The following is a 27078-nucleotide window of genomic DNA, read 5'->3' on the forward strand; positions in this document are numbered from 1 at the left end:
ACAACAGCGGGGTGGCCTGAGAGCAGAAGACGAACGAACCATCACAGAGTTGATGTGCATGTTGTGTCCAGAGTTCTGTAAACATAGGCAGTGGGATGTGTGTGCGCTCTCTTTTTTTTTTTTTTTTTTTTTATCAGGTTTTGGAGCCCAAACCGAGGAGCGGTGGCGGCGGACTGCACTCTCGTGTGACACTTGATGAGGTAACGTGGTCTCGTCTGTTAACGACTACACACACATACACGCACTCATGCAGCACATCACGCACATCACTCATGCTCTCCCTCACACACACACACACACACACAAAGTTTAGAATCCCATCAAGAGCCAAGGCCAGCAAAGAGTGGCAGTTTCAAAAATGGAGACATTTCCATTTCAAAATGGAGACAGTCAACTTTTCCTCGGCTCTCTGACTTGTCAGATCGTCCCTCTTCTCACTCAACAAAGCCTCTCAAACTGGTGATGTCTCTGTCCTTACATACTTCTTTCTCTCTCTGATGGGGCCGGTCCCTATCTTCCTGTCTCTTTACCTTTACCCCCCCCCCTCTCTTTTTCTCAGGTCTTTTGTTGTGTCGGTTAGCCATTCTATGTTTATGCCTCTGGTTGCAGCTTTCTGCTGGGGTCTCTTTGTCTGTCTTTCTCAGCAGGGTTAGACAGCAGAGAGCCAGCCTTCGGTCTGCAGACACAGGAAGGATCCATGTCTCTCCCAAGGCCACGCGTCCAGCCAGCCTCCCTTGTGTCTCCCTTGTGTCTCTCAGTGTGGACCCAGCTGATGTAGCAGGGCGCTCCAAGCCATGCCAGGAACCGTCTCGTCACCTCCCTCCGCCTCCTCAGATATCGCACCCCCCCCCCGCTCACCCCCCACGCACACACCCCTCCGGTTTCAAGTCTATCGCAGTCTGCTGCAGTTTCTTTGTATATTGCCTCTTTCGTCCAGTCTGTCAGCGGGGTGGGGCGGGGAGGAGGGGGGAGAGGGGGGGGGGGGGATTTAGTGCTTCCCTTGCTTCAGTCTCTCGATGTGGTGGCAGAGCTTCAGCGCCGGGCCCAGCTTCAGGCCCATGTACTTCATCACCATGTCGCTCCGCAACAGCATCAGCGCCTTCCCGTCAATCTCCTGCAGACACACGGACATCACATTACTGAGAGCTGGGGGAGGCAGACGCTGCCTTATCATGCACTCACAGTGAGGATAGCAGGACTCATGGGGGAATCCCATGTGACCACAGCAGACAGAGGTAATGTAAAAGAGAGTGGGCTCTTTGGATGGCTGTGAGAGACTGTTAGAGACAGTGGGCGTGTGTGTGTGTGTGTATATATATGTGTATATATATATATATATATATATATATATATATATATATATATATATATATATATATATATATATATAAAATATTATATTATATATATACACATATATACACAAACACACACACACACACACACACACATATATGTGTGTGTGTGTGTGTGTGTGTGTTTGTCTGTAAGGGAGAGATAAAGAGGTGCTGGTAAACTGTGAGGTGAAGGTGGGGCCGGTGTGTGTGTGCTCGAGCGGAGAACAGCGCGTGCTCCTGTGAAGGACGACTGGACGAGACGTGATGTTCCCCAGAGACACCAGTCCGCTCACGGGAGACAAACGGGTGTCTGCCAGGTGAAGTCTAAACAAAGATGACTCATGCCGTCTCTCCAAACAGCAGACTTCTTCCTTCACTCTCTCTCCCTTTCGCTCAGTTTCTTTCTCCCCCTCTCTTTCCACTCTCACTACATGGGCTGTTTTAGCTCAGGTCAAACACAATATATATCACATATTGGGGGCATTAGGAGTATAAACAACATCATCCTAAAATCTTTTAAGAGAACCCTTTTTTTTTAGATGAGAGAAGATAGATGTATGGGGCGATGGGGGTGGCTGGCTGAAGTAAACCACACACACACACGGTCTAGGGATGGTCACTCACATGCTTCCTGAAGAGCTCAGCGTGCGGTGCCAGTGCTGTGGGGTCAGCGTTGCACACAAACTGCATGACCTCCTCTATGGACCAGGTGGACGGGCTCCGGTGGGACCCCCGGGGGGCCTCCCTGTCCCCCGTCTGGGGCTCAGGCCCCGTGGTGGAACTGGCTGCTAGAGAGAGAGAGAGAGAGAGAGAGAGAGAGAGAGAGAGAGAGAGAGAGAGAGAGAGAGAGAGAGAGAGAGAGAGAAAAAGAGAAAAGGAAGGAAGGAAGGAAGGAAGGAGAGAGAGAGAGAGAGAGAGAGAGAGAGAGAGAGAGAGAGAGAGAGAGAGAGAGAGAGAGAGAGAGAGAGAGAGAGAGAGAAAGAAAGAAAGAAAGAAAGAAAGAAAGAAAGAAAGAGAGAGAGAGAGAGAGAGTGAGAGAGAGAGTGAGAGAGAGAGATGCATAGACAAAAAGGGAAACTTTAATGAGTATCACAATCCCTTGGTGATTAAATTAAGAGAGCGCAGTCATGAATCTGCACGGTCCTTATGATGAGCGATCACATGCTACTGCTGGAAAATGTTTGAAGGCCAGAAGGCACTCACATGCTAAAATAGGTCATTTAAAAATGGCTATCCGGACCATTTCCACCACACACAAAGGGTTCAATAGCAAACATCTAAATTCCTACCTTCAACAAACAGGCATCGATAGAATTTGGTTTAAATGTGAGTGTACTAGTCAATGCAAACAAAATGTCAAATACTTGCTCCTAATCCACTAGAGCCATGACCTTAAAGTTTAACAGCACAACAGCACTGGCTGAAGGATATTGCCAGAATTCACTAATGTAGGAAACAGTTAGGTTTGGCCCAGTGAGATTAGACATGATTCTCAAACACTCTAACGCAGACTTGGCCCAGCCCAGACGATCAGATGACTCCTCAACAAGATCACTCAATTGACTATTTCACTTTAACGATCACATGAAGTGCTTTCCAACACCACATTTCCTTTAACTATCCCTGAATATATCCACACATAATCGGTTCTCAATGTCAGTTTTTCGGGGCTGTTCAGGGGACAACTACCAGTTAATTTAGACGGCTTTTTATGTGTAATAGATGCTTCACCTGTGGTTGACGTCTCCCCTTAACAGACACACACACACACACAGCAGCGATGGGGGGGGGGGGGGGGGGGGTAAGGATTACTTGGAAATGATCATCAAATCTGACCACGTAGCACTGACATAGACAATGTCTGAACAAATAACACTAGCCACATTGATCCAACAGACAAACTACTTCATAAACCGTTAATTAGACATTATTTACCACAAACAGCGTGTCCATGACCAAATTGGAAATAGGCCTTTTCGACTGATGTTTAACTGTTTAACCACTTATTTGGGTTTGACACAGAAGATTCAAACCAAAACGTACATCCACTTAGACTGGCTGGAAAATGCACCCTGAGGTGGTATGGAGGTCTACAGCCCCAAGGGAAGTCCCCTCTGGGTCTCACAGGAAATGAAGGCCTATTTAATCCCATCCAAAACTAATATGATTATTCAAATGCCTTACTTCAAACACACCCTGCCGGTTAAGGGCAAAACATTAAATCTGTGTGGATATTAAAAATAAGCACACCAGCAGACATCAAAGAGTCTGGGTTGGTTGGTATTAAACAGCAAAGCTATATGCTCATATCCATATCACAAAAATACCTAAACAATGGTGTCAAAGAGACCCCATGGAAGCTTATGACACCATAATGCAAGATGAGTGACGTTTTTGTACCTCTATGAAATGGAATGGAATTGATGTGGAAAAAATTAACAGTGAGGACAATACATACACAGTATTTACATCACGTATTCACAACACACCACATGATTGGCACGATGTATTCACAACACACCACATGATTGGCACGATGTATTCACAACACACCACATGATTGGCACGATGTATTCACAACACACCACATGATTGGCACGATGTATTCACAACACACCACATGATTGGCACGATGTATTCACAACACACCACATGATTGGCACGATGTATTCACAACACACCACATGATTGGCACGATGTATTCACAACACACCACATGATTGGCACGATGTATTCACAACACACCACATGATTGGCACGATGTATTCACAACACACCACATGATTGGCACGATGTATTCACAACACACCACATGATTGGCACGATGTATTCACAACACACCACATGATTGGCACGATGTATTCACAACACACCACATGATTGGCACGATGTATTCACAACACACCACATGATTGGCACGATGTATTCACAACACACCACATGATTGGCACGATGTATTCACAACACACCACATGATTGGCACGATGTATTCACAACACACCACATGATTGGCACGATGTATTCACAACACACCACATGATTGGCACGATGTATTCACAACACACCACATGATTGGCACGATGTATTCACAACACACCACATGATTGGCACGATGTATTCACAACACACCACATGATTGGCACGATGTATTCACAACACACCACATGATTGGCACGATGTATTCACAACACACCACATGATTGGCACGATGTATTCACAACACACCACATGATTGGCACGATGTATTCACAACACACCACATGATTGGCACGATGTATTCACAACACACCACATGATTGGCACGATGTATTCACAACACACCACATGATTGGCACGATGTATTCACAACACACCACATGATTGGCACGATGTATTCACAACATACCACATGATTGGCACGATGTATTCACAACACACCACATGATTGGCACGATGTACGATGTATTCACAACACACCACATGATTGGCACGATGTATTCACAACACACCACATGATTGGCACGATGTATTCACAACACACCACATGATTGGCACGATGTATTCACAACACACCACATGATTGGCACGATGTATTCACAACACACCACATGATTGGCACGATGTATTCACAACACACCACATGATTGGCACGATGTATTCACAACACACCACATGATTGGCACGATGTATTCACAACACACCACATGATTGGCACGATGTATTCACAACACACCACATGATTGGCACGATGTATTCACAACACACCACATGATTGGCACGATGTATTCACAACACACCACATGATTGGCACGATGTATTCACAACACACCACATGATTGGCACGATGTATTCACAACACACCACATGATTGGCACGATGTATTCACAACACACCACATGATTGGCACGATGTATTCACAACACACCACATGATTGGCACGATGTATTCACAACACACCACATGATTGGCACGATGTATTCACAACACACCACATGATTGGCACACAACACATGATTGGCACGATGTATTCACAACACACCACATGATTGGCACGATGTATTCACATGTCAAACTTTTGCTGCGGGAGGGGCGGGATATGTGTAGACAACTGTCATACTGCCTTTATGAACTAACCCCATGCATTTCCATGGAGGATTTATTTAGTGCTGTGTCTCCTAGAAAGTCTCTGGTAACACAGTTTCACAATAGATGAATGCTTCTTTATAACAGTCACAGAGAATCTGCCTGTAGTCATAGAAGAGGATGTCTGGGGGTCTCAGGGAAGATATCTGTATTCATAGAGGCGATACAGTGTAGTCATAGAAGAGTTGTCTGGTCATAGAGGAACTGCCTTTAGTCATAGATGGGCTGATTGTAGTCATTGAAACCCTGTCTATGATCACTGGGGATGTTTATGTAGTTACAGGGGAACTGTCTGGTCATAAATCAGATGTACAGTACATGGTCACAGAAGAGTTGTTGAAATAGAGAAATAGATGTCCGACGTCACAGGTTAAACAGCTTTTTTGTCAAAAAACTAGCACAACCAGCCGGTTTTCGCAACTTGTAAACCTTGTCAACATCATCTCCGTTTTAGTAAGAGTAACACAAAATTGCTTAACTTTAACAGAGTAATTACTGTAGCTGTGCAGCCAGATGATACAATCAAGGGTAACGTCTAGGCTTCCACGAAAAATAGGATTTTAATAATTTGGTTGAGGCAACAAGTGAGTAGTAGGATGACAATTTTCTTAAAGGCTACTCTGAATTTACCGTCTATAAAGAAAAACGAGTGGCTCTGATAGCCGTTGGACGAGGAAAGAGAATTATCATCCTAGTATTGCATCATCATTTAACCGAATACTGTTCTAGAGAATTTGTTCTGTTCTAGAGAATCTGTGCCAATCAAAGATTTTCTGCATTTGTGGATTGTACTTCCCACCAAAATGTAGTCCCTTTTGGCCACAATGATGACCACAAACCCTTAAGAGGTCTGGGAGGGAGCTGTATGATGTGTGATTGAGAAACTGCTTGTGGTCATAGAAAGGTGGAAGTTAAAGAGGTTCTGTCAGGTCATTGATTGTCTGGAATCATAGAGGAGCGGTTGTGGTCATGCGGTTTGTGAAAAGGCATCATAATGCAACTGTCTGGTCATGACTTATGGTGCGTTCATGCAATTGAAGAAGAAGATGATTGAACAGAAGGCTAACATCACGTAGTTCAAAGTGGGATGTTCAAATTTTACAAACATTCAGAGTGACATTCGCACTCAAGAGTAGGGCTTTCCCCACTTCCAAGTGGCTCATAAATGCACTAATTGCCTTGCTGTCTGTTCAAAGAAAGACTTACAGTATGTAATGTCATAATTCACACTGGGGGTGTGTGTGGTCATACAGGTGTATGGTCAGATAGCAGCTGTGGTGCTAAGGGTACCTTCTGATGGGTGGGCCTCTGTGCGCAGTAGCTTGGGGGAGAGAGGAGCTGCGTAGGGAGGGGAGTCTCTGGAGATGCGCTTGCCGGGCCGGTTTAACGACGGTGCCTCAGACATCTCCTCTTTGACTGCAAGGGGGAGAGGTACAGTATATGAGTGTGTGTGACTGCTTAGAATGCAGGAGATCAAGTTTGATACCTGACCATTACAAATATCTGTAGTCCTTTAGGATAAAAACATCTGCTAAATACTGGACTTTTACTTTACACAGATACAATGTCCTATCACTTACAAGGGCCACTTACAACTGGGATTAATACCAATTACAGCTTTGTGAGGGCAAACAGTTTAACATAGCCTGTCGCTTCACTGGGAGCAGATACTTTGTCAGCCAAACAAGAACTAGAAGGACTACCGGAACTACAACAGGAACAACATCTATCCACATGTTTGGCCCAGAAACTACTACTGGGTCCCATATCACTTGAACCACAAATGGTTTCTTTTATGAAGCTGGCCATCTATAGCGGTCTACTGAAGCCATTTGAGATCAGAACTGGATCGGTACCATTTACGACTCTTCTTTGGGTCTGCCTGTCCACTTGCTAATGAACTGGACAGCAGACTGCTGCGGTAGTACCTGACTTGCTGCGGTCGTAGGCGGCGGCTGCGTAGGGGTTGAAGGGCTGGCTGCTGAAGAGGTTGTCACACTGCAGGTGGCGGCAAACCATCTCCATGAAGCGCAGCACATAGGAGGCGCTAGAGGCCGTGGGTAGCTTCACAGTGCGGGTGCCTCCGTCTGTCCTAACTGAAGGACACACACAAAAAAAAAAAAAACATAAGACACATTATTATATTATTATATATATATATATATTATTATATTATAACATTTAAATGTTTTAAAATAATTTTTTAAAAAGTGTGAGAAAAAAGTGAGGGAAATTAGACAACTTGGCATGTAAGCCAATATCAGTCACCAAGAAAACTGCAAGTGTAAAGAGTTAAAAAGAGGCTCAATGTTTGAGAATAAGAAAAGTCAACGTCATTGACTGGTCTTGGGAGGCTTCCAAAAATACTCTTAAAATTTGCTGTATAATTCTGAAACCACAGTCTACAACTCGGCTGAGTCATTCATGAGGCTAAATCTGCTTTAGTCAGTGGGTGAAGACATAAGGTCATAAGACATTTATTTCTATTTTTCTTTCTCTCTCTCTCTCTGGGGAGAATGTGCCTCTGCAATGTGAAAGCAGAATATAACAGCTTCACAGCACAAAACCACCCTGCTATTTTTATCCGCTAAACAAACTGTATTACTGACCCCTTCGACACACCATCCCTTCCTGTTTTGGGTTACGTTACCTTTGACCACCTCCTCTCCGTCCGAGTGGCCCTGCAGGCATCCCAGCAGCACTTTGGGCTGGTAGGCGCAGTCCACGCACGCCTGCACCGCCTGCTGCATGATCACGTTGACCGGGCCGGGCCCGAAGTGGTCAGGCAGCCGCTGGACCTGCTTCCTGTCCAGGTGCGACCCGCAGTTGCCGTGCTTGTTGACGTACACGCACACTGTGACAAGAGGAGAGGAAGGCCAGCTCAGTCATGGGTCACCAACACGCAGGATATTCATTAAGTGTGTGAAACGAGTGAGAGTGAGTGTGAGTGTGAGTGTGAGTGTATGTGTGTGAATATTTGGCAAGTGAATGTGTGACTGTTCTTGTGGTTCATTTGATGTAAATGGTGGGTGAGTATTATGGTTCTCTTCGATGGATACATGTCTCATCATTTCTAAGACTAAAAGCCAGACAGGGCTTTACCTGTGGAGACCACGGAAGGTCCTGACCCCAGGTTCAGGCCATCCTGGGACATCGGACCACCAGGGAACCTGGAATCAGCTGTGGACGTCGACAAGGTGGTGTGGAGGATCTTGGGCTTCCGCTGCAACACACATACCAATGACTACATAAATTCATTCATTACAATTTAATACCCTCAACTGATTCAAGATCAGACCTACAAAAGAATGCCCAAGGTTTCTGCTAATTGGCAACAAACTTATTTACTCCACACTACTAATCACCTACTGAATGATGGGAAATTAAGTTAAGTTGAATTAAGCTACTTTACTTGTACTGAAGGAAATATGTCCTCTGCATCTAACCACACATATCCAAATTAAGCAGTGTGTAACTGCGGGTGTGGCAATCGGTTGACCCGGGTTGCAGGTCAGTATCGCTTTGAATAAAAGCGTCTGCTAAATATCAGTCAGCTTCAACTACAGCCATAATCCCAGCTGATGTCAGGAGTTCCTCACCTTGCTGCCCGGCTTGGGGCCTCTCTTTTTATGGGGTCGGGGCGCCAGCTGAGGGGTGATAGGGATTTTGATGTCCCCATCCTGCTGTCCATTTTGTGCCGCAGCGGCAGCGGCTACTGCCTTCAGCAGGGCGATGGTCTCGCTCTTGGGCCGGCGCCCGCGCACCCCCTTGCGCACTGGCAAGGGTGGCAGCGGGTTGGGCAGCCGGTACAGAGACGTCTGCATGGAGCGGCGAGGTGGCTTGGCGGGTGATGCAGAGGGGATGGGCTGCTTTTGAGGGGTCACTGTGACAAAGACATACAAGATATGCCCATCAAAAAAAAACATTAGTATTTCAAACTTTTGTAATTATACAGTCTGACCATGATGAAAAGCTCATGATCTCTTTCCTTAATTCTTTCACTTTTTCCCCATGTTATGATGACTGCATTGCAATCATACCATATAATTATGATGTGTGGTGGCATGTACACTTATAATTTGAAAATAAAAACACAAATTCACAATTTCATGGTTAGAAACCTGAGAAGGACTGACTGCACTCTCCTAACACATCACATGAGTTTCGATTTAACGGTAATAATCTTTAAGCAACTTAAGTACTAGGTCTAGAACAGAGAGCTGATAGTTAAGGGAACCTTTCATTACCCTTCAAGCAACATTAAACAGAAATGCAATTTAAACTTCAGTGTCGCCGCCGACTCCAGCACCCGGCCAAATAAAGCCCCCTTAATTTCAATGAAATCTCCTCTGTCTGAGCGCAAGCCTAAACCCAAAGCCCTCCACTGGCACAGTATCAGATAGCTGCCACTCACACGATGCAGTGATTACATGGAGGTTTTTAATGAGCCGGGTGAAAAGGCAGCTTTGAAAAATGGGCTCTGCCGGAAAAAAAGTAAAAAAAAAAAAAAACTCCTGTCTTTGTCCCAAGTGTCCCCACACTATGGAGCTGCACAGTGCGCTTGTGTGTGTGTGTGTGTGCATGCAATTGACATAATTAGCAGATAAACATCTCCCCATCTCGCACAAGACTCGGCGGCTGGACGCAAGCAGGGCTATAAAATGGAGGGCTTCCGGGGGCTGACAGACTGAGCGTGCCTTTCAGCGCTCTTTTGAGGGGGAGATTTGAGAATGACAGTCCTTTGAACTTCTGAAGAGCGGCAGATAGGTCAGTAGAATGGGCACGGCGGCGCAGGAGGTGTGGGGGTGGATGGGTGGGGTGGGAACCAGAAGCAGGCATGGAACAGAGGGGAGTTTTGTTTGACAGGAGGGGCAATATCAGCAAATGAGTGGGAAGAGAGACAGAGAGCATGAAAGACATACAGAAAGAAAGAGAGAAAATGAGACAGTAGAATACAGTGAGGGAGGACAAATATAGTTTTGGCTCAAATATTTACACACACACACACAGGAATCAAGAGAGTTAAGTCTCCTTATGTTTAATTATGGTTAGTTTTTATATGCAGTATGGACTCCGACAATGTCCATCTGTCTATTTAAAATGACATCAGAGCTGCCACAGAGACCTGGATTTAATGGAGCACATTTGAACCTATTTTCATGGTTCCTTCAGCCCAGTGCATGGAGCATATGGGACTGATCATAATGACGTGACTTCACTTCCTCATGACCCAGTGCCCTGTAGTGGAAGAGGAGTGTGTGGTGTGTCTGTGGTTTGAGAGACAGTGTGTGTGTGTGTGTGTATATGTATATATATATATATATATATATATATATATATATATATATATATATATATATATATAATATAAAAAAAAAAAAAGTGCAAGACAGAAAGAGAGAGAGAAAGAAAGAAACAGAGAGGGAAAGAATGAGAGAGGGAGGGAGGGTGAGAGAAAGAGAGAGAATATAGGAGAGAATGAGAGATGGAGAAGAGGAGAGGGAATAACCAGGACAGAGGTGGCAATAAACATGTCATTACACCGAAGTACAGCTTGTTTGCGCTCATGGTCGAGACTGGCATGGCTACAGTTTCCCTAATCCAACGTCTTTTCATAGGGAGACTGGTACAGTGGTTTAAAAAGTACAGGCTATTAAATTTTGCAATAACTTTTTAAGGACCCAATAAAAAAAAAAACATTACATTGCCTAAAATGCAATTCAACTGACTAATTTTAGACACATACAACACAATGTGTGTGTGTTCCACCTTACCTGAACATAATGCCATTGTCTACCTACTGAGCATCTCCTCAAAATTTAATAGAAAACTGAATATAAATGTATATGCACTGCAATCATTTTACTAACATAAACTGCTCATTTAAATGATGACAACCATATGAAGTATAAAAATATTCAAAATTAGTACGATGTTGAAATGAATGAATGTCATGTAATCGCAGTTTGTTTTCAAACACTAAAATAGCACAATATTCGTCATGCAAGACAATATTAGACGCTGACACAATACATAAGGACTCGCCCAAGTGGTACAGTAACCAAGTGTGTAGCTCACTCTGGCGTTTACTACTGTAATTAAAAGGAGACATGTTCAATTTAAGCACTTTATGAATTACAAGCACTGATAAATAGATCGGTTTCATATTTTTAGAGGCCGCTTTTACAAAAGCTCTTCCGTTCTGCACAATGCGTAAAAGGGACTACTACGCCAAAAATAGAAACGGCACAAAAGCCGGGAAACTCACCGCGGAAAGGCAAAACAAAGCGATTTTAAATGCATCAACACCGTGGCATCATTTTTTAAAAGCGCTTTCGGAGACTCCCTCAGATATATGTCCTATAATCGCACGTTATGGTCTGATTTAAAAACGCGCAAGATTACCGTCCTCGGTTCGACTTGGCACTACACGGAATCCCCGTTCGCAAACAGGAGACAGAGCAGCGCGAGTGAATTCTCGTGTGAGGGAAAGCGTATGAATGTCGCAAAGGGGGCTTGACGTAGCAGGACTGGGGGTTTTCTGTACATAATGAAAAGTGAGCTCAAGACGCCGGCAATGGCTAGTTCACCCCTCCATAGTCAGCGCATTAGAGAAATGTGTGCACGGTGTAGACCTTACAGCTCTTGTAAGGTTGGACAATCTTTTATTTGCCATCATGAGAAGTATGCTTTGATTTACTGAAGTAATACAGAGGACATCAGCATAAACAGATAGGGCCACATCACAGATGTACAGACCCGCACAGACATCAACACATAGCCCACTGTAGCCTTTTATTTATCTGTGCTGTCATAGCAGTTAATACACTTTAGAGTGTGGTTGACACAAGCAAGCATGGATGTAAATCTCTCTCTCCTCTCGGCTATGGTTTGCCCCGTTGGCTGTCTCCTCGTTCTGGAGGTCATCTCACTCAGAATGACAAGGAGCACACCCCTCCGTTTACAGCTCTCAAAAGCTCTGCATGACGTCTAGTCCCAGGCTACGGACAGGGAATCCATAAGGTCCATGAATGTCTGTGGTTTGTCTTTTTCTATTTTGTTCTTTGAGACAAAACGGTTGCTTTTTCTTGATTCTTCTCCAAGTTTGTGGTCAATAAAGGTGTATATAAATAATAAAGGTCCATTCATGGAAGGGGGAAACAGACTCACCCACTTCAAACAGGGTGTCTGGTGTCTGGTGTGTGTGTATGAATGAATGTGTGTGTATGTATGTGTGTGCAAAGGTGACTCCCCCCTTTTGGAGCCCCACCAGCTTTGGCACAGGAGCTAATGCCAGCTAATTAGGATCTAATTGCAATTTAATGGGGAGTGCTCCCATTTGATGAGGTGGCAGCGGTGGCGGTGGCGGCCATGTCGCGGCTCTGCCCCATTCTGTCCTCTGTGCCTCAGATTCCTGCTGAAGCCACCCCAGACAGTGGTGGCCATGAGGGAGCCAGGCTTATGTATACACACTGAGGAGCCGTGATGGCCATATTTAACCCAAACAGCCACAGTCCCACTGAGCACAGCGAGTGGCTATCACGCAACACCAAAACACACCATCAACCAATGACAGAAACCATCTAGGAGTGTCCACCAAACTCCTGAGCTAAATTACAAGGCTCTCACAACTGATGCCAATAATGAAATATCAGAGACCATACATAACACATTCTAAATATTCTTATAATGTGCCACATTTCATAAATAAACAAAAAAGGGAGTAAGCAAGTGAATTAACGGCCTTGCCGAGGCCCAGGGGCTGGCTGAAGTACAGCCAAGGCACTCATGGCACCAAGCGGCCATAAAAGCATCACGTTTATTTGCCTTGGGTTGCGCCTCACAAAGGCATCTTGTCACACATGCAAGTGTGATATACTGTGCTATTCCATTTTATGTGCACTTTAAGCAGCCGGGGCAAAAACCTGATGAGGAAAAGGTAGCTTGTGCCTTTGGAGTTAGGGAGAAGATCCATTAAGCCATGGAGAGCATAGGTATGCAATTACATGAAATGGCCACTTCTGCTTCCAGATCTCACCCTCTAAATATCAGCACAAGGAATGCGACATCTCAGTATGTGTCTTCACAGAAACCTTTCGGAAGGGATATCTAAATAGCAACACACTCTATTACTGTACTACGGTTGATATCAATTCCATGATATCCAATTCTCACATTGGTCTTGCATTTTCAAACTAAGAGCACTGTAGCAATACGCTATGCACACCATATAGACGATAGCAGATATTGCAAATCACTGGAAGGTAAAGGCCTGTTTTTGTCAGAACCATGAGCTCAGAGCATCAGCATTTAAATAAGTGCCTCATTAAAAACAACTACACAAATACCTTCACAATAGCTGTCTGAAAAAGCCCTACCAAATTTACAGCATGACACGACTCCATGGTATGTTCTTTGGGCTGAAAAGTATGACTATTATGCATTACAACTATGTGAGGAGTGTTCTGGTTTTGTACATAGTACCTAGTCCAAACCAAAATTATACACCAAAGAGGCAGAACGATCTCGCTGATCGTAAAATCGTAACGGTAGTAACAGTTATGATAATTACCCCAGCGCCTGTAATAACAGTGCAATTACTGTCACCATTGAATTGCACACACCCCAGGAATTCCATTTGAAGGCACAGCAATGCTTCTGATACAGATGTTGGAAAAATGATATGGACGCCTATCGCCCCCTGGTGGACACTTACCACTATTGCCAGGCGGTTGCAGACTGTGTTTTGTGAGTGCGCACCATCCAACAGGGAAAATGTCTCGCGAGTCGTATCGGCACCAGTAGTCGAAAGCGCCACGCCACCCATCGAACATGATGAAGACCTCCTCTCCCTTGACCTCCCCGATAGTGGCCGGGCAGATAAGATAGGGGTTCTTCTTGTCCACAGCTTCCAGTTTCATCCCGGCCTTAAAGGCGTTTTGGGTCGGCTTTGGAGGTTCCTGCGAACCCAGAGATTCCCAGGTGAAAACAAACGTTGCGGCACAGAATACTTAAACATCGACTGGCAAAAGACACTAGATACATAGAGACCCATACACGTACACAGCCATAGAGAGAGTTAACACTTACAAATACTTAGGAACTGAAATTGATAATCAGTTGAAGTTTAATAAATGCGTTACTGCCAAGGTTAAAAAGCTGCAACAACGAATGTTTTTCCTGAGGAAACTGAACCGTTCTAAACATTGACCTTTATGTCTTGCAGCTGGGTCATTCCGTGTCGAATCAGATATGGTTGTTGCTGCACGGTCTCAAATTTTATTCAAATCTTGTCTATATCAAGAATGGGTCCCAAAACCAAGGCCTGTCAAATCAGTTCAAATCCTATGTTTTCACATTATTTTCAGCCCTTGAAATTAATTCAGTTTTACAGCCTGAAAATCACATTATCTGGGAAGCAATGTTTGGCCATTATCATCATAAAAAAAAAGTACTATTCATAGCGAGCCCAAACTTTGTAGGGTGGAAAACATGTTGTACTTATGTATGAACAGTATGTATGACTGAACCAATAAAAGTTTGCAGGGCATGCCCATTTCTACAAGGCCTAAGATTTGGGGAAAAAAAGTGCAAAAAGAGTGATATTATGGGTACTAAACATTTGTTTTTGTATGCATTTGGCATAAATCTTTATTTATTTTTATTTAAATACAATATTGTATTAAATGTTTGTTAAGTGCCAATATTTGAGCTCTCCACGTATAATAGGCTTGAAGATTTTAAGTATTAAATATGGTGATTTTCGCTAATTTTCAGACAAATAAAATGGTATGTGGAGTAGCTAGCAGGCACATGAAAAGTGGTAGTATCTCAGTGTATAGGCATTTAGTGTACAAAGTGCCAATGTTGTATCATAGAAAAAGGAAGAGAGTCAAAATTGTTGTTTTACCTTAGGGACAAGAATGAAAACGCATAGGTATACAATGTAACCAAGCTATCTATAAAGGAAACATGGTACATCATTGACACTTTGTACATGGAATGACTATAAACTGAGGTATTCCCACATTGATTTTCGTGTTCCTACTGCCTACCCCACGTTCCAGTTCAGTGCTATGAAAATGACCAAAATATGCAATCACACCTCGTTTTATGCTCGACATTGATAAAGTATTGTATTTGCAGACTAAATACTGACTGATGCCATGTGGGTACAAAAAATGACCCCCCAAAGACCCTCAATATCACCAATTTTGCATTTTGTTCCAAATCTAGGGCCTTAAAACTAATGGGCATGCAGTACAAACTTTTAATGGTCCATTCATACTGAGAACATGTTTGTCTTCCATCTTACAAAGATTGGGCAGGCTAGGAGTAAAGCTTTTAAAGATATTAATGTCCAAACATGGCCTCCATGATGAGACATTTTTGAGTGTAAAATTGATTAAAATCAAGGGTGAAAAAATGTACGAAAACGTTGGAATGGAACAAAAATATTTTACAGGTCTAAGTTCTGGGACCCAAACATTATGTGAACAAACTTTGAGCAAAATTTCAGATGGTGCAGCCACCATTTTCCTGGATTCTATCTGATTTAACACAGAATGACCCAGCTGTTTTATAAAGCCGTCCTCCAGAGTATCCTGTCCTTTGGTTTGATTTGTGTTTTTGATAACATGCGCAAGCAAGATCAGGACAAGCTGCCAGGGGCGTTGCAAGTGGGAGGCTTATGGGTGTTATAACATCCCCACACTTTTGCTGAAACACAATTTTACCACCCCCCCCCCCCCCTCAACTTTTTGTCAAGAAAATGTAGAAATGCAGGTAGTCAATGACGTTGAAAGCAGAGGTGCGCGCAGCAAGCCACTTGTTGTTTCTGTGTAGACAGACCCTAGGATACACTTGACACGGAACTGCATTCTGTTCTCAGAGCATATGCTTTCTCTGTCTATGATCTGCAGCTTTTCTCAAACTACAGGCCTCCTCGACAAGAAGATTACTGGTCCGCGGAGCCGCAAAGTTAAATTATGCCGGTGCTTCTGTCATGTCTGATCATTTACAGCAAGATTAAATGGTATTACGGAACCGCAGACTGAAAGAAAAAATAAACTAAAGGTTTCCCCAATCAGGAAATACTTTTTAATTTGGTGTCATCAACTATAGAGGCATAGCCTACAATTGGTATGAGCGCTCATGCAATGTGTGTGTGTCTCTGCGCAAGTGAAACTTAACACTGGAGATGAATGCGGGGTAGGCTAAATCGAAGACGAATATCCGGCGAATATAAAACCTGCTGCTAACGTGGGCTAGAAGCAACAATATTTGAAACAACAGACGAGGTGGATTCCTGTAACTATCCATGGAAACAGCATAGCAACTGCATAGCCTAAATCCCAGTCTGAATTGACATTAATAAAGCTGGTATGCAAAAGCAATTTATTTATATTCCCTTTGCAAACATGCTTTGGGTAGACTTCAAACATTTTTGAATTTGATCTTACAGTTCTGTCATTATTCTGTGTCTTTTACATTACATAAACAATTACATTACATACTTAATAGACATTATAGTTAGGCTAGGCTTATGCATTAATAGCCCAGTGATACCTCGAAATTAAGCTGCTGTCTGTTAGGCAACTTATTGTAGCCTAACAGAGGTAGCCTATATCATAGCAAATAGCCTATTGCGGTAACAGCTTCAAAAACATCCACTTGTCTCGCTGCAGTGAACGCAGACCATGGGCTTGCACAAATAAATGAATTAGTGAGATGATCTGCATCTCCGTTCACCTATGGTTGTGCTAACCCATTTGTACAAAACATAATTTCTGAAATGTTTTCTTCATTGATAACATGAGGTATGTCTCCATGTAGGGTAGTGTCAAGCAGTGAAGTCATAGGAGGTAGATAATGTAGGCCTACATGTCACATGAGCCACAGAAGAGGGCACTGCTGTTCTGTTCTGTCCCTCCCAAACTGCATTAAAATGGTGTGTTTAGCAACCAGAATTTCAAAATGTTCCCGGACACCCGCCAATATCGTCCGCACCCCCTCTCAGAAAATACTTCCCCATCCCAGAATCCCCCCAGTTTTAAAACGCTTGATACGCCTCTGCAAGCTGCAGCGCATGATTAAGATGCCTAGTAAAGTCATTGGGTGCCATCAGATGTCAGCTGCTCAGTTGTGTAAATATCTTATTTTGAGCAAGGCTGAGCGCATCCTCACCAACCCTACTCATCCACTACACAATAAGTTCCAAGTAAGCCAGCGCGGCAAGGAAAGGATGCTACAAAGGAGAATAAAATTACTTGTGTATTTATCTATTTAATGTGTGTATCTCTGCACCTCGACCACCTGAATTTCCCTTTTTTGGATAATAAAGACAACTTTGACTTTGAGAGACCCATTCAGGGTTTTAACCCTCATGTTATCCTTGGGGTCAATTTGACCCCAAGCAACGTTTAACATCATAAAATATATGGTTCACTTTTTTTTTTGCTTCATGTTTCATGACTTTTCCTCAATTGAAGGGTACAACAGAGTTAACATGAAATGTGTACAATCGTTTGTTTTCAATGTCCTGTACAAATATTTTGTACATTGATGTTCCTTGGGGTCAGTTTGACCCCAGCTGTATGAAACATAGGATACATGAATATTTGAATAGTATGAGAACATATTGTTATTATCATTATTACATACACAAGTACATATTACATATAAGTCATTTTGGCAGGACTATATAAGTCAAAAGGGGAAGCAACAGCAAGCCTTTGGGCTGCTGACACTGGATGGGCAATATTGCCAGCCAGGGTTCCAAGGTTCATAAAGGGGTGTGGGGGGGTGGGATTGTTTTGTAGGGCTTTTGATGGTGGTTATTACACTCTTGTTAAGTACCCGTCACAAAAAAACTAGGTAACAATATGAATCATTTTCTGAGGGTTTATTTAGCTGGGGTCAAATTGAGCAAAAAGAGTATCGGTAAGATTTGAGGATAACACAAGGGTTAAAGGTTCACCCAAACGTGTATATTACGTGTTAGGGTTACGGTTAGGTTTATCGTTAGGTTGTGACGTTGATAAAGTAAACACGCCAAAATGCTATTATGCGTTAGATAACACGCTAGTGGTCATTGGTGTGTCATACATACGCAGTTCATGTGATCAGTCTGATCACAACATACATATTCAGACCCAATCAGCATTTAAGGCGGGTATGGATGCATGTGCTTACCTTTTTGAAGGCTGTGGCTGGAGCCATCTCTGCTCCATTTAAGGTTCTTAGGAGGAACATGGGCCATGAAGAGGCATTCATTCTGAATCCTGTCAGAACCACACAGTTCATCAATTAGATCAGGGAACAAGGAACAGTCATTACATTCACAGTTATTTTGATTCATAAAAACACAAAAAACAATGCTCCCTGATGTTTAGTTATGTCAGGACATACAATACTGGATGTAATGTACTATAAGAGCTGTATAAATACTGATGCAAAGGAAACACTATCAACAGGAAACTAAAACGTGACCATCACACAAAAGAGCTATTCAAACTTCAACAAAGGAATCTGACACAAATTTCCGAGGAAACCGAGACAAGTACGGTACCGTTTGGAATGAGGAAGTTGCCCAAAACAACACCCAAATCCACAGCAACTTCCCACCCAAACTCTGAGTTCACATCATAGCACCCACACGGGCCTGTAAACACAGCACACTCCGATGGCCTCCTACCGAGTGGCGGCTGCAGCATGTCGCCGTTCTTCTCGCAGGTGCCGATGGGCTGGATGTCGGACGAGTCCACCAGGCGCCAGAAGTCGTTGGTGTTGTCGCTGCCGTCCAGGCGCAGACGGAGCCGCGTGCCCGTCATACCCATCACCGTGGCGATGCAGACGGAGGTGGAGTTGCGCGGGTCGCGTGCCTCCAGCTTCATGCCCGCCTTGAAGTCATTACTCGGGGGAATCCTGGACTACAGGGACACAGAACCAAATAGAGTATGTTTATGGACGTTCAGAGTAGATGTAAATGTCCAGTACGTCTACAGCTCTTATTTTATAATTATTACAAAATGTCAAGAAATGTGCTTAGAGGTAAATGGAGGCAATGAACAGGTGGGTGGGTTGGGGGGGCTTTTGTTTTCTCTACTGGGATTAATTGCTTTAGGTGATTTTTTTAGGTGATAATGGAAACCTATTTCTGCCATGTTTTGAGAAGACATGCAGTTGAATGGCTAAATATGCACCACAGGAATTCTCTAAAACTCTAAACCAGTAAACTCTAGTCAAGGTGTTTGAAAATACAGCCGCTTATAATAATAGGGATCTCTATAAGGCACTGCATGTGTGGGCTGAACTTTCAGCTGCTAAGTATACAACAGAGACACCGCAGCCATTATCTCACGCTTAAAATGAAAGGACACACACACAGACACAGAACTATAGTCTCTAAAACAAACACACATGTGAAACTAATTTCTACCTTCCACCTGGCTTTTGTTTACCTGTCTGAAGCAACTTGGGGGTGCTGGAACGGAGTTGGTTTCCTTCAGGTACTCCTCCCAGGTGAAGGAAGACTCTGGGACTGAAATGAGAGAGAGAGAGAGAGAGAGAGAGAGAGAGAGAGAGAGAGAGAGAGAGAGAGAGAGAGGCTTGGCTGAGTTAAGTAGACCTGTTCCTGTTCAAATACCACTTCTCACACCCACAAGGGCCTATGCTTTCACCACAGTGACTATGAAGCTCAACAACATACGAAAGTAAGAGTATGTGCAACGAGGAGGGAGATGTGATACTGACATGCCAGGAAAGCCTAAAAACCTACCAGTAAGAACAAAATATATGACTCAGACATGCACAGATGCTTTTCTCATTCTATTAACGGTAATCATTTTTTAAAAATGTCACACAAAAAGCAGCAACACTCTTAAACAGCAGGGGGCGCCCCCAAGAAAAGTTCCCCGTTGGTTCAATATTCTATTCTTTATGAGCTTTGACTAGAGGCAGAGAGCAATGTCTTAGGGCCAAAAAGAGCCTGTGGCAACAGTGCCAAAGAAACCCCCTAGAGAGAGGGAGAGAGACAGAGGGAGATAGAGACCTTCAAAAGAACTAGTCTGAAGAGGGAGAGCCCTTCTGAAGGGCTAAAAAAAAAAACAGAGTGGATTGGGATGGAGGGACTCAGAGGAGGGGAGGAAGAGAGGCAAGCAGGGAGAACAAGTATCTATTGTCCATACATAAAGTAGGGCCAAATCAACTGCCTAATCCACAGTGGTAAGTGCTTACACCGGGGGCTTTTAGAAACCACCTAGCACTTAGTAGGCAGAAATGTAGCGCACAGGCTACCAACCTTTAACAGGTGGAGGGCTCGCGGCAGGAGTACTCTTTCCTGGTTTCTCCTTTTTACTCTCTTTCTGATCTGAAAAAAAGAACAGCCGCCATTCAACTCCTACGAGCCTAAACGTAGTCTAAACATACAATTTCATCACATCAGGTAAATCCATAGGTAGACCTTGCTCATGTAAAATCACTTACCTTTGAGCGGGGTCCTGCCCATGTTGACCATTGATTGGCTGCACAACCCAGATGATGTGTGACTGATTTCTCGACCTCCTCAACGCCAAACAGTCCTGAGAGGAAGAAAGGAAACAGGGGGAAGAGGATGAGAAAGCCGTTTGAGCCCAGAAAAAAAAAACGGTTTATTGGTGTTATGCGAGGAAGTGATGTAGCGAGAACAGGCAGTATGAGAAAGAAACAGAAAGTGAGGCAAAGGGATAGTAAGACGGGGGATTTCATCAAAGCTTGGTGCAAACATGACCTAATGTGGACACATCACTGTCAAGCATACTGAATTGAGTCACCATCAAGTAAGCCTATCGCATGCCTCTTTTTTCAGGAAATCAGAGGAAGTCAGAGCTGATGTCATAGAGCACAACGTGACCAGTTTATTTACCATGATGCACTTAAGATGTGCGACGGCAATAAATCATTCTAGTTGTCCACAGCGTGTCGATGAGGAGAAAAATTAGTGTGTGTGTTAACGGACCTCTATTAATTTTCATCTCATTTAATTTCCCCTTCATCCTTTTTTACCTCCAGTTTTGGAGTAGGACCATTAGACGGCATCGGCGAGGGGAGAGAGCGTTGAGAATCATAATGATATACAGTCTTTCACATCACCAGAAGAAACTCAATTTATATCGAGCAGGCTGGCCCCCCTCCAGATTTAAATTATAGGCCTATGAACTACAGACACTAAACAGCTCGGCTGCTTTTCATGTTGCTTATGACTAGGAGGTAGGGGCTTCTCTCAAGCTGTCATAAGGGGAACAAAGAAAAGCAAGAAAAGAGAGAGAGAAATCTGTCTCTATCAATGATACAAGTGACAACTGGAGGAACACGGGGGACATTTACTATTTCAAAAGGAGTCCCTTCAAATAGGACACCTTTGATTGAAATGCTAATTTGACGGAGTAAGGCGGCATGTGGAATCTTGCCAATGATTGGGTATTTTTTGTCCTAATGGAACACATTCACCATGCACATGAATTTCAATAGCACTTACAGAGTGATTCACAATGACAAACAACATGTATGTGCATTCATTTGGCAAATGCTAATCATCCAAATCTAAATAATTCAACCAAATTATGTTTATTTTTCCACATTGTAATTAACACATTCAATTAATTAAAAGTTAAACATATAATATACTATGGAGAAATGTCTACCTATGCACAAGGAAGCATAGCTAACACTAACAACCATTTTCAAATTTGTATGGTTGAAATGTATGTTACAAACTAAGCACATCCGATTCAGTACATGGAAATGGCTGGTAATGAACCTTCAAGTGATAAGCTAAGGAAAATAGTTTTTGTAACAGGCATGACATATGTTACTGATAGCAAAAGACCTGTTGGAGGAAGAAGAGAGTGGGACATCTGTGAACGAGATCTCACAAGTGCTGGCAAAACAAATTGGCAGCAGTCTGCAGTGTTCATAAGATCAGAGGATCTTGCCACTTTCAGACCAATCATTAGTCCATTCTATTTCCATTTCCTTATTTACCTATTTCATTTTAATGACTTTTCACCTCCCCACCACTCTTACTAATAACTTGGTTTCCCAGTGACTGTCTGATCATCTGTGACTGTCTGTAGCGATCCGTAGTCCTACTGGGATCCACGTACCAGGGCCTCACTTCCCAGACTAGTCGACGGCTGAACATGAAAAGAATTCCTGCTCCCTTCCAGTCTCTCCAGACAGCGTTCATAACTACAGTGGGCCTCCTACCTCTGGCTCCCCAACCCCCCGCTCCCACAAAAAAAAGGCGGGATGCTAGCAGGAGTAGCGGGCTTAATGGTGAGGGAGGAAACGTTTCACTGGATCAGCAAATGACACACACACACACACACACACACACCACTCCCTCCCTCCCACCCATCCCAACCTACCATTAAGTGCTTCAGAAGTTGCATGAATTGACCTATTTTGAAGTCATGTCTACACAGGCAGGGAGCTATTAATCAGTTATGCCTCCATGACCTTCCAACTCCAATCACCAAAATAAAAAAAATAAAAAATAAAAACTCACTGACATAAACGTTAATTTCACTGCAATAATATTGTCCCATGTGGACAATACTGTCTGTCCCATATGGGCCATTCTTGGCACAATAATCTATGTTAATATCCATATTTGTTCTCTGGAACATTCTCATACGGAGAGGAAGGTGAAGTTTAGGGGAGGTCTAGGGAATACAGACCGTTTCTAATCTGGGCATGGCTGCTTTAATATGTGCAGGAATTCTGTCTGGATCTTTTGCTTCTGTAAAAGTCGTTTGAACAGAGATACATAGAAATAGAAAGAAAACCACACTTATGTTCTGACATATGCCCACAAAACAACTTTGGTAAGGGAAAGGCGTAATCACCCATTATCCTCCCTTATTCATGCTCACACACTCTTTCAGTTCCTTGTAGTAGGCTACAGTTGTGAAGGGGACAAGTGTTCATGAATTAAGAAAAAAACACATACACACCATCACACTCCCACAAACGTGTGACCTGTGACATACCACAGTTTGTCACTGTAGCTGAAGTGTGTAGAGAGAAACTCAGGTCTCATTCAGCTGGTGTGGGGCATATAGGTCTGTAGTATGACAGGAGCATTTTCCACTTGGTCCAGGGAACCGGCTTTCATGTGATCAGGAGCAGGGCAGCTAATAAAGGCCTCGGCGTGGAAGGTCAACACCGAGCAACGCCACTATCTGATAACTTCTATAATAATAACAACCTGTTGCACTGAGCCCTGCTTGAGACAATGAACGCATTTGTCTGAATGAGGGAAGTGGAATCTGAGAGGAGTTTGATGGAACCAGGAGAGTGATAGAAAAGCGTCATTGTCGTGCCCCTTGACTGTCGTCCCTCAGTCCCCTACCTGACTGTGTGTCTCTGTGTCGGCTGATAAAGGTAATGGTTATGGTTATATGATTTAGCAGACGTGTTTGTCCAAAGCGACTTACAAATAAAACAATACAATAGTTAAAAATTAACAGTGAACAGTTTTAAAATGTTGGTAAGAATACATTAAGAAAAATAGTGTCAATGCAATATTATGTAATGTATGTAATGTAATATCAATCACCTAACGTAAAAATAAATAAATAACTAAATAAACAACTTAACAGGCAGAGGAGCTAACCAGCTGTGTGGAATTATGGGTTCTGCTTCTGCAGTCCTGGTCCTTAGACCTCACACCACTGCTGATTTGCTGAGACAGTCTGCGAGTGAAGCGGGTCATGTGAGAGGTCTGGGCTCACCACAACAACCCCCCAGTACCGTACCCTCTGAGGGTAAAGACTGGAGGCAGGAGAGTGTGGGGAGACCACCGGGGTGGACAGCCTCCAGGAGGCATCAGTCCACACCATGCTCTGGGACAGCCTAAGAGGCATTATCAGGACACTACGTGCAGGCAGCATCCCTACAGCTGAATACAAAGTTGAATGCCATGGCATGAAAGGAAATCTCTGGCGATTCTTCACATAGATCTCATGATTTTAAAGATGCTCCCAAAGTGTAGCACTTTAGCTGCTCTAGCTGTTGGCTGCAGGAACTCGAGCTAGGTAGCAACATTCCTTTTTTGTACTGACAATACTCGGTGACCTCTGTGAAAAATAGCTGATTTGCATGATAAAAATCCCACCGTGTTGGAGCCATCACACATAGCCCAAATTCTTCGGCTCACAGCTAAAGATAAAGGTGATACTAACTCAGGCAGGTAAACCTGTGGTGTGTTTGGGGGTTGACTCAGCTTATACAACCACGTCACAGCCACAACTTGTCAAGTGTCTGCTACAATGCTGCTTTAGGAATGGTAGTTCAGAATTTTGGGGAGCGAAGGTGCAGGAGAAAAGAAAGAAGAGAGCAGAAAGAAAGAAAAAACAAATGTGTTACGCATCTCTACAGATGGATCTCATTCAGGCCTAATACGAAGCACACTCCCTTTTCCCCTTCATATTTATGACTAAACTACTTCCTTTTCATTAATCCAAACCCTATGGCATGGATCTGACATTCTACTCCTGTCCAAACTGAAAAATTATGCTACATGAGAGTCGGCAGACGGAAGCCTGTCACCTGTGTAGTCTCAAACGGCTCAGGGTAGACCAGGTGCCTGATAGCATCAAAGGTGGGCTTCAGTTGTGGTTACAGAAAAATGCTAAAAGGACCCTCACTCTCTCTCTTACACACACACGACTATCCTCAAATGAACACATTATTTTAACAACGTATATAATGACAAGACTGATTCCTTTGCATACTTTTTTCTTTAAAAAAAAAAAAAGGAAAAGAAAAGTCTAAAGCCCACAACTTGTTCTCACGTTACAAGTGAATTTTAAGTTTAAATTTGTATTTCACGCATACAGACAGACAGACAGACAGACAGAGAGAGAGAGAGAGAGAGAGAGAGAGAGAGACACTCATACATGGAATAAATAGAACTACCAGAGAACTAAAATGCAGGTGTCACACAGTTAACAATCTGGGAAATAATGTAGGCTAACCTAAATAGAACACACCATATTACCAAATGAATCTGGGAAGCGGTGCTTCCCCTTTCAACTACTAAACTAGGGACTTTCATTCTCCACTCCACTACAGCATTGCTCGTCCTGTGGATACACGGCTCAGTGTCAGAAAGAAATGCATTCCTCTGCGGCTGCCTCATCCCTGTGGATATGCCCTGGGCTCAGGCGGAATTAAGAGGGAATCTTCCACATTCGCAAGAGACATGGCACATTAAGATGTTCTGCTTAGGCAAAGGTTTTAGGGCGCAAAGGAGGAGTACCTACATATGCAAGAGCCAATAAGGGGGAAGTCAACGTTTCCCAAAAGCATCCCTCTAGTTAGATATTTTTAGGAACTTTAATGGGAACACTTTAAACTGTGTAACACTTTTCAAAATAATGATAACTAATTGAAAAGTACATGTAGATGATGAAACCAATAAGCCTGCATTAACAATGATGCAGTCATTATTTCGAAAACATAACACTGATAACATACGCACGCCCTTCGCACATTTGGTTTGTTTTTATGTAGGCCAAGTTACAGGTTGGAGTCTTCGAATCAGAATCTACACGTCACTAAAAAGAAACATTGTTGCTCCACACTGTTGCAACTTCCAGAAGCATCTTCAAAAGCATCATCTTAACTAGTTGTGAAACATATGTATCTAGGTCTACAACTGATTACATTTTAAACGGCTTTCTAAAAACAATGTTACATGCTAGGCTATTTGGTGTGGAAACGTGTAGGCTAGAAACAGACAGCATGTAATCAAGTATGGATATGATTTAAACAAATTGCTGCGTTACAAATAAAACTAATGATAGAGAATTTACATTTAACATCGAGGATGAGTCACCTCGAACGTGACTAATATGTGACAAGAAGTCTTACTCATCCGGGTAAACAAATATTAGCCAATACCCAATACCCTGGAACACATGCCGATAGATTATGTGTAGGGTTAGCCTTTTCCGCATCCGCGAACCTATGTGATTAAGAACTTAGCCTACGTCTTGTGTAAACACGTAGCCTACTCGAAATATTAATAAGTAGCAATAAAACTAGCCAACAACATTTGAACTCTGACTATCTCACTCAATGCGTAGTGAAAGTGGACGCCCGATGGTAGCAGCAGCGCACCGTAGTTAAGGCTCACAAACCCAGAAATATCGTATGCTACGACTGGTATGAAGTGTTGACAAAAAACGACCTATTAGTGAAAATCCCCTTTCGTTTAGGCACATTCAACGCCAAAATCTGTCACATGTGGTCCTTGTCATTATTCGATCGTATGGGATAACACAAAACACTGTAAATATAGACTTACCTTAGCTATTTTTGTCGAAATATGGGCAGATCTCAATAGTTTTCGTCAGACTTGGGCCGCCATATTTCGATCACCTACGCGCATGTCCAGCCAGAAGCAACATTACGTGTAGGGTTTTCCACAAAGATAATTATATTACAGTAAGGGTCCCCGCCCACAGACGTCAAACCTCTCAGGTTGTGTTCACATCTGTGTTTAAAGTCTGAAATGATCATTTTCGGCACAGTGTCATTAACCCAGTTTTTCTGAATTCAGATATGGCAT

The 27078-nt window shown here is 43.2% G+C and overlaps 1 protein-coding gene across 1 annotated transcript; it reads right to left on the bottom strand.

The window, feature by feature from the left end:
• Positions 1 to 848: 848 nt before the first annotated feature.
• On the bottom strand, positions 849 to 26897 carry LOC125300304 (polycomb protein SCMH1-like). Its single transcript, XM_048252077.1, has 14 exons — positions 26815 to 26897; positions 20946 to 21040; positions 20761 to 20829; positions 19922 to 20001; positions 19156 to 19390; positions 18654 to 18742; positions 14176 to 14419; positions 9059 to 9342; positions 8562 to 8682; positions 8110 to 8313; positions 7388 to 7555; positions 6750 to 6875; positions 1962 to 2125; positions 849 to 1114 (listed from the first exon to the last, which is right to left on the bottom strand). Exons 2-14 carry the CDS (start codon positions 20974 to 20976, stop codon positions 989 to 991), a joined length of 1941 nt encoding a protein of 646 aa, XP_048108034.1. The 5' UTR covers positions 20977 to 21040; positions 26815 to 26897; the 3' UTR covers positions 849 to 988.
• Positions 26898 to 27078: the final 181 nt, after the last annotated feature.

The sequence above is a fragment of the Alosa alosa genome, chromosome 9 (genome assembly GCF_017589495.1).
Source record: "Alosa alosa isolate M-15738 ecotype Scorff River chromosome 9, AALO_Geno_1.1, whole genome shotgun sequence".
NCBI classification, from domain to species: domain Eukaryota; kingdom Metazoa; phylum Chordata; class Actinopteri; order Clupeiformes; family Clupeidae; genus Alosa; species Alosa alosa.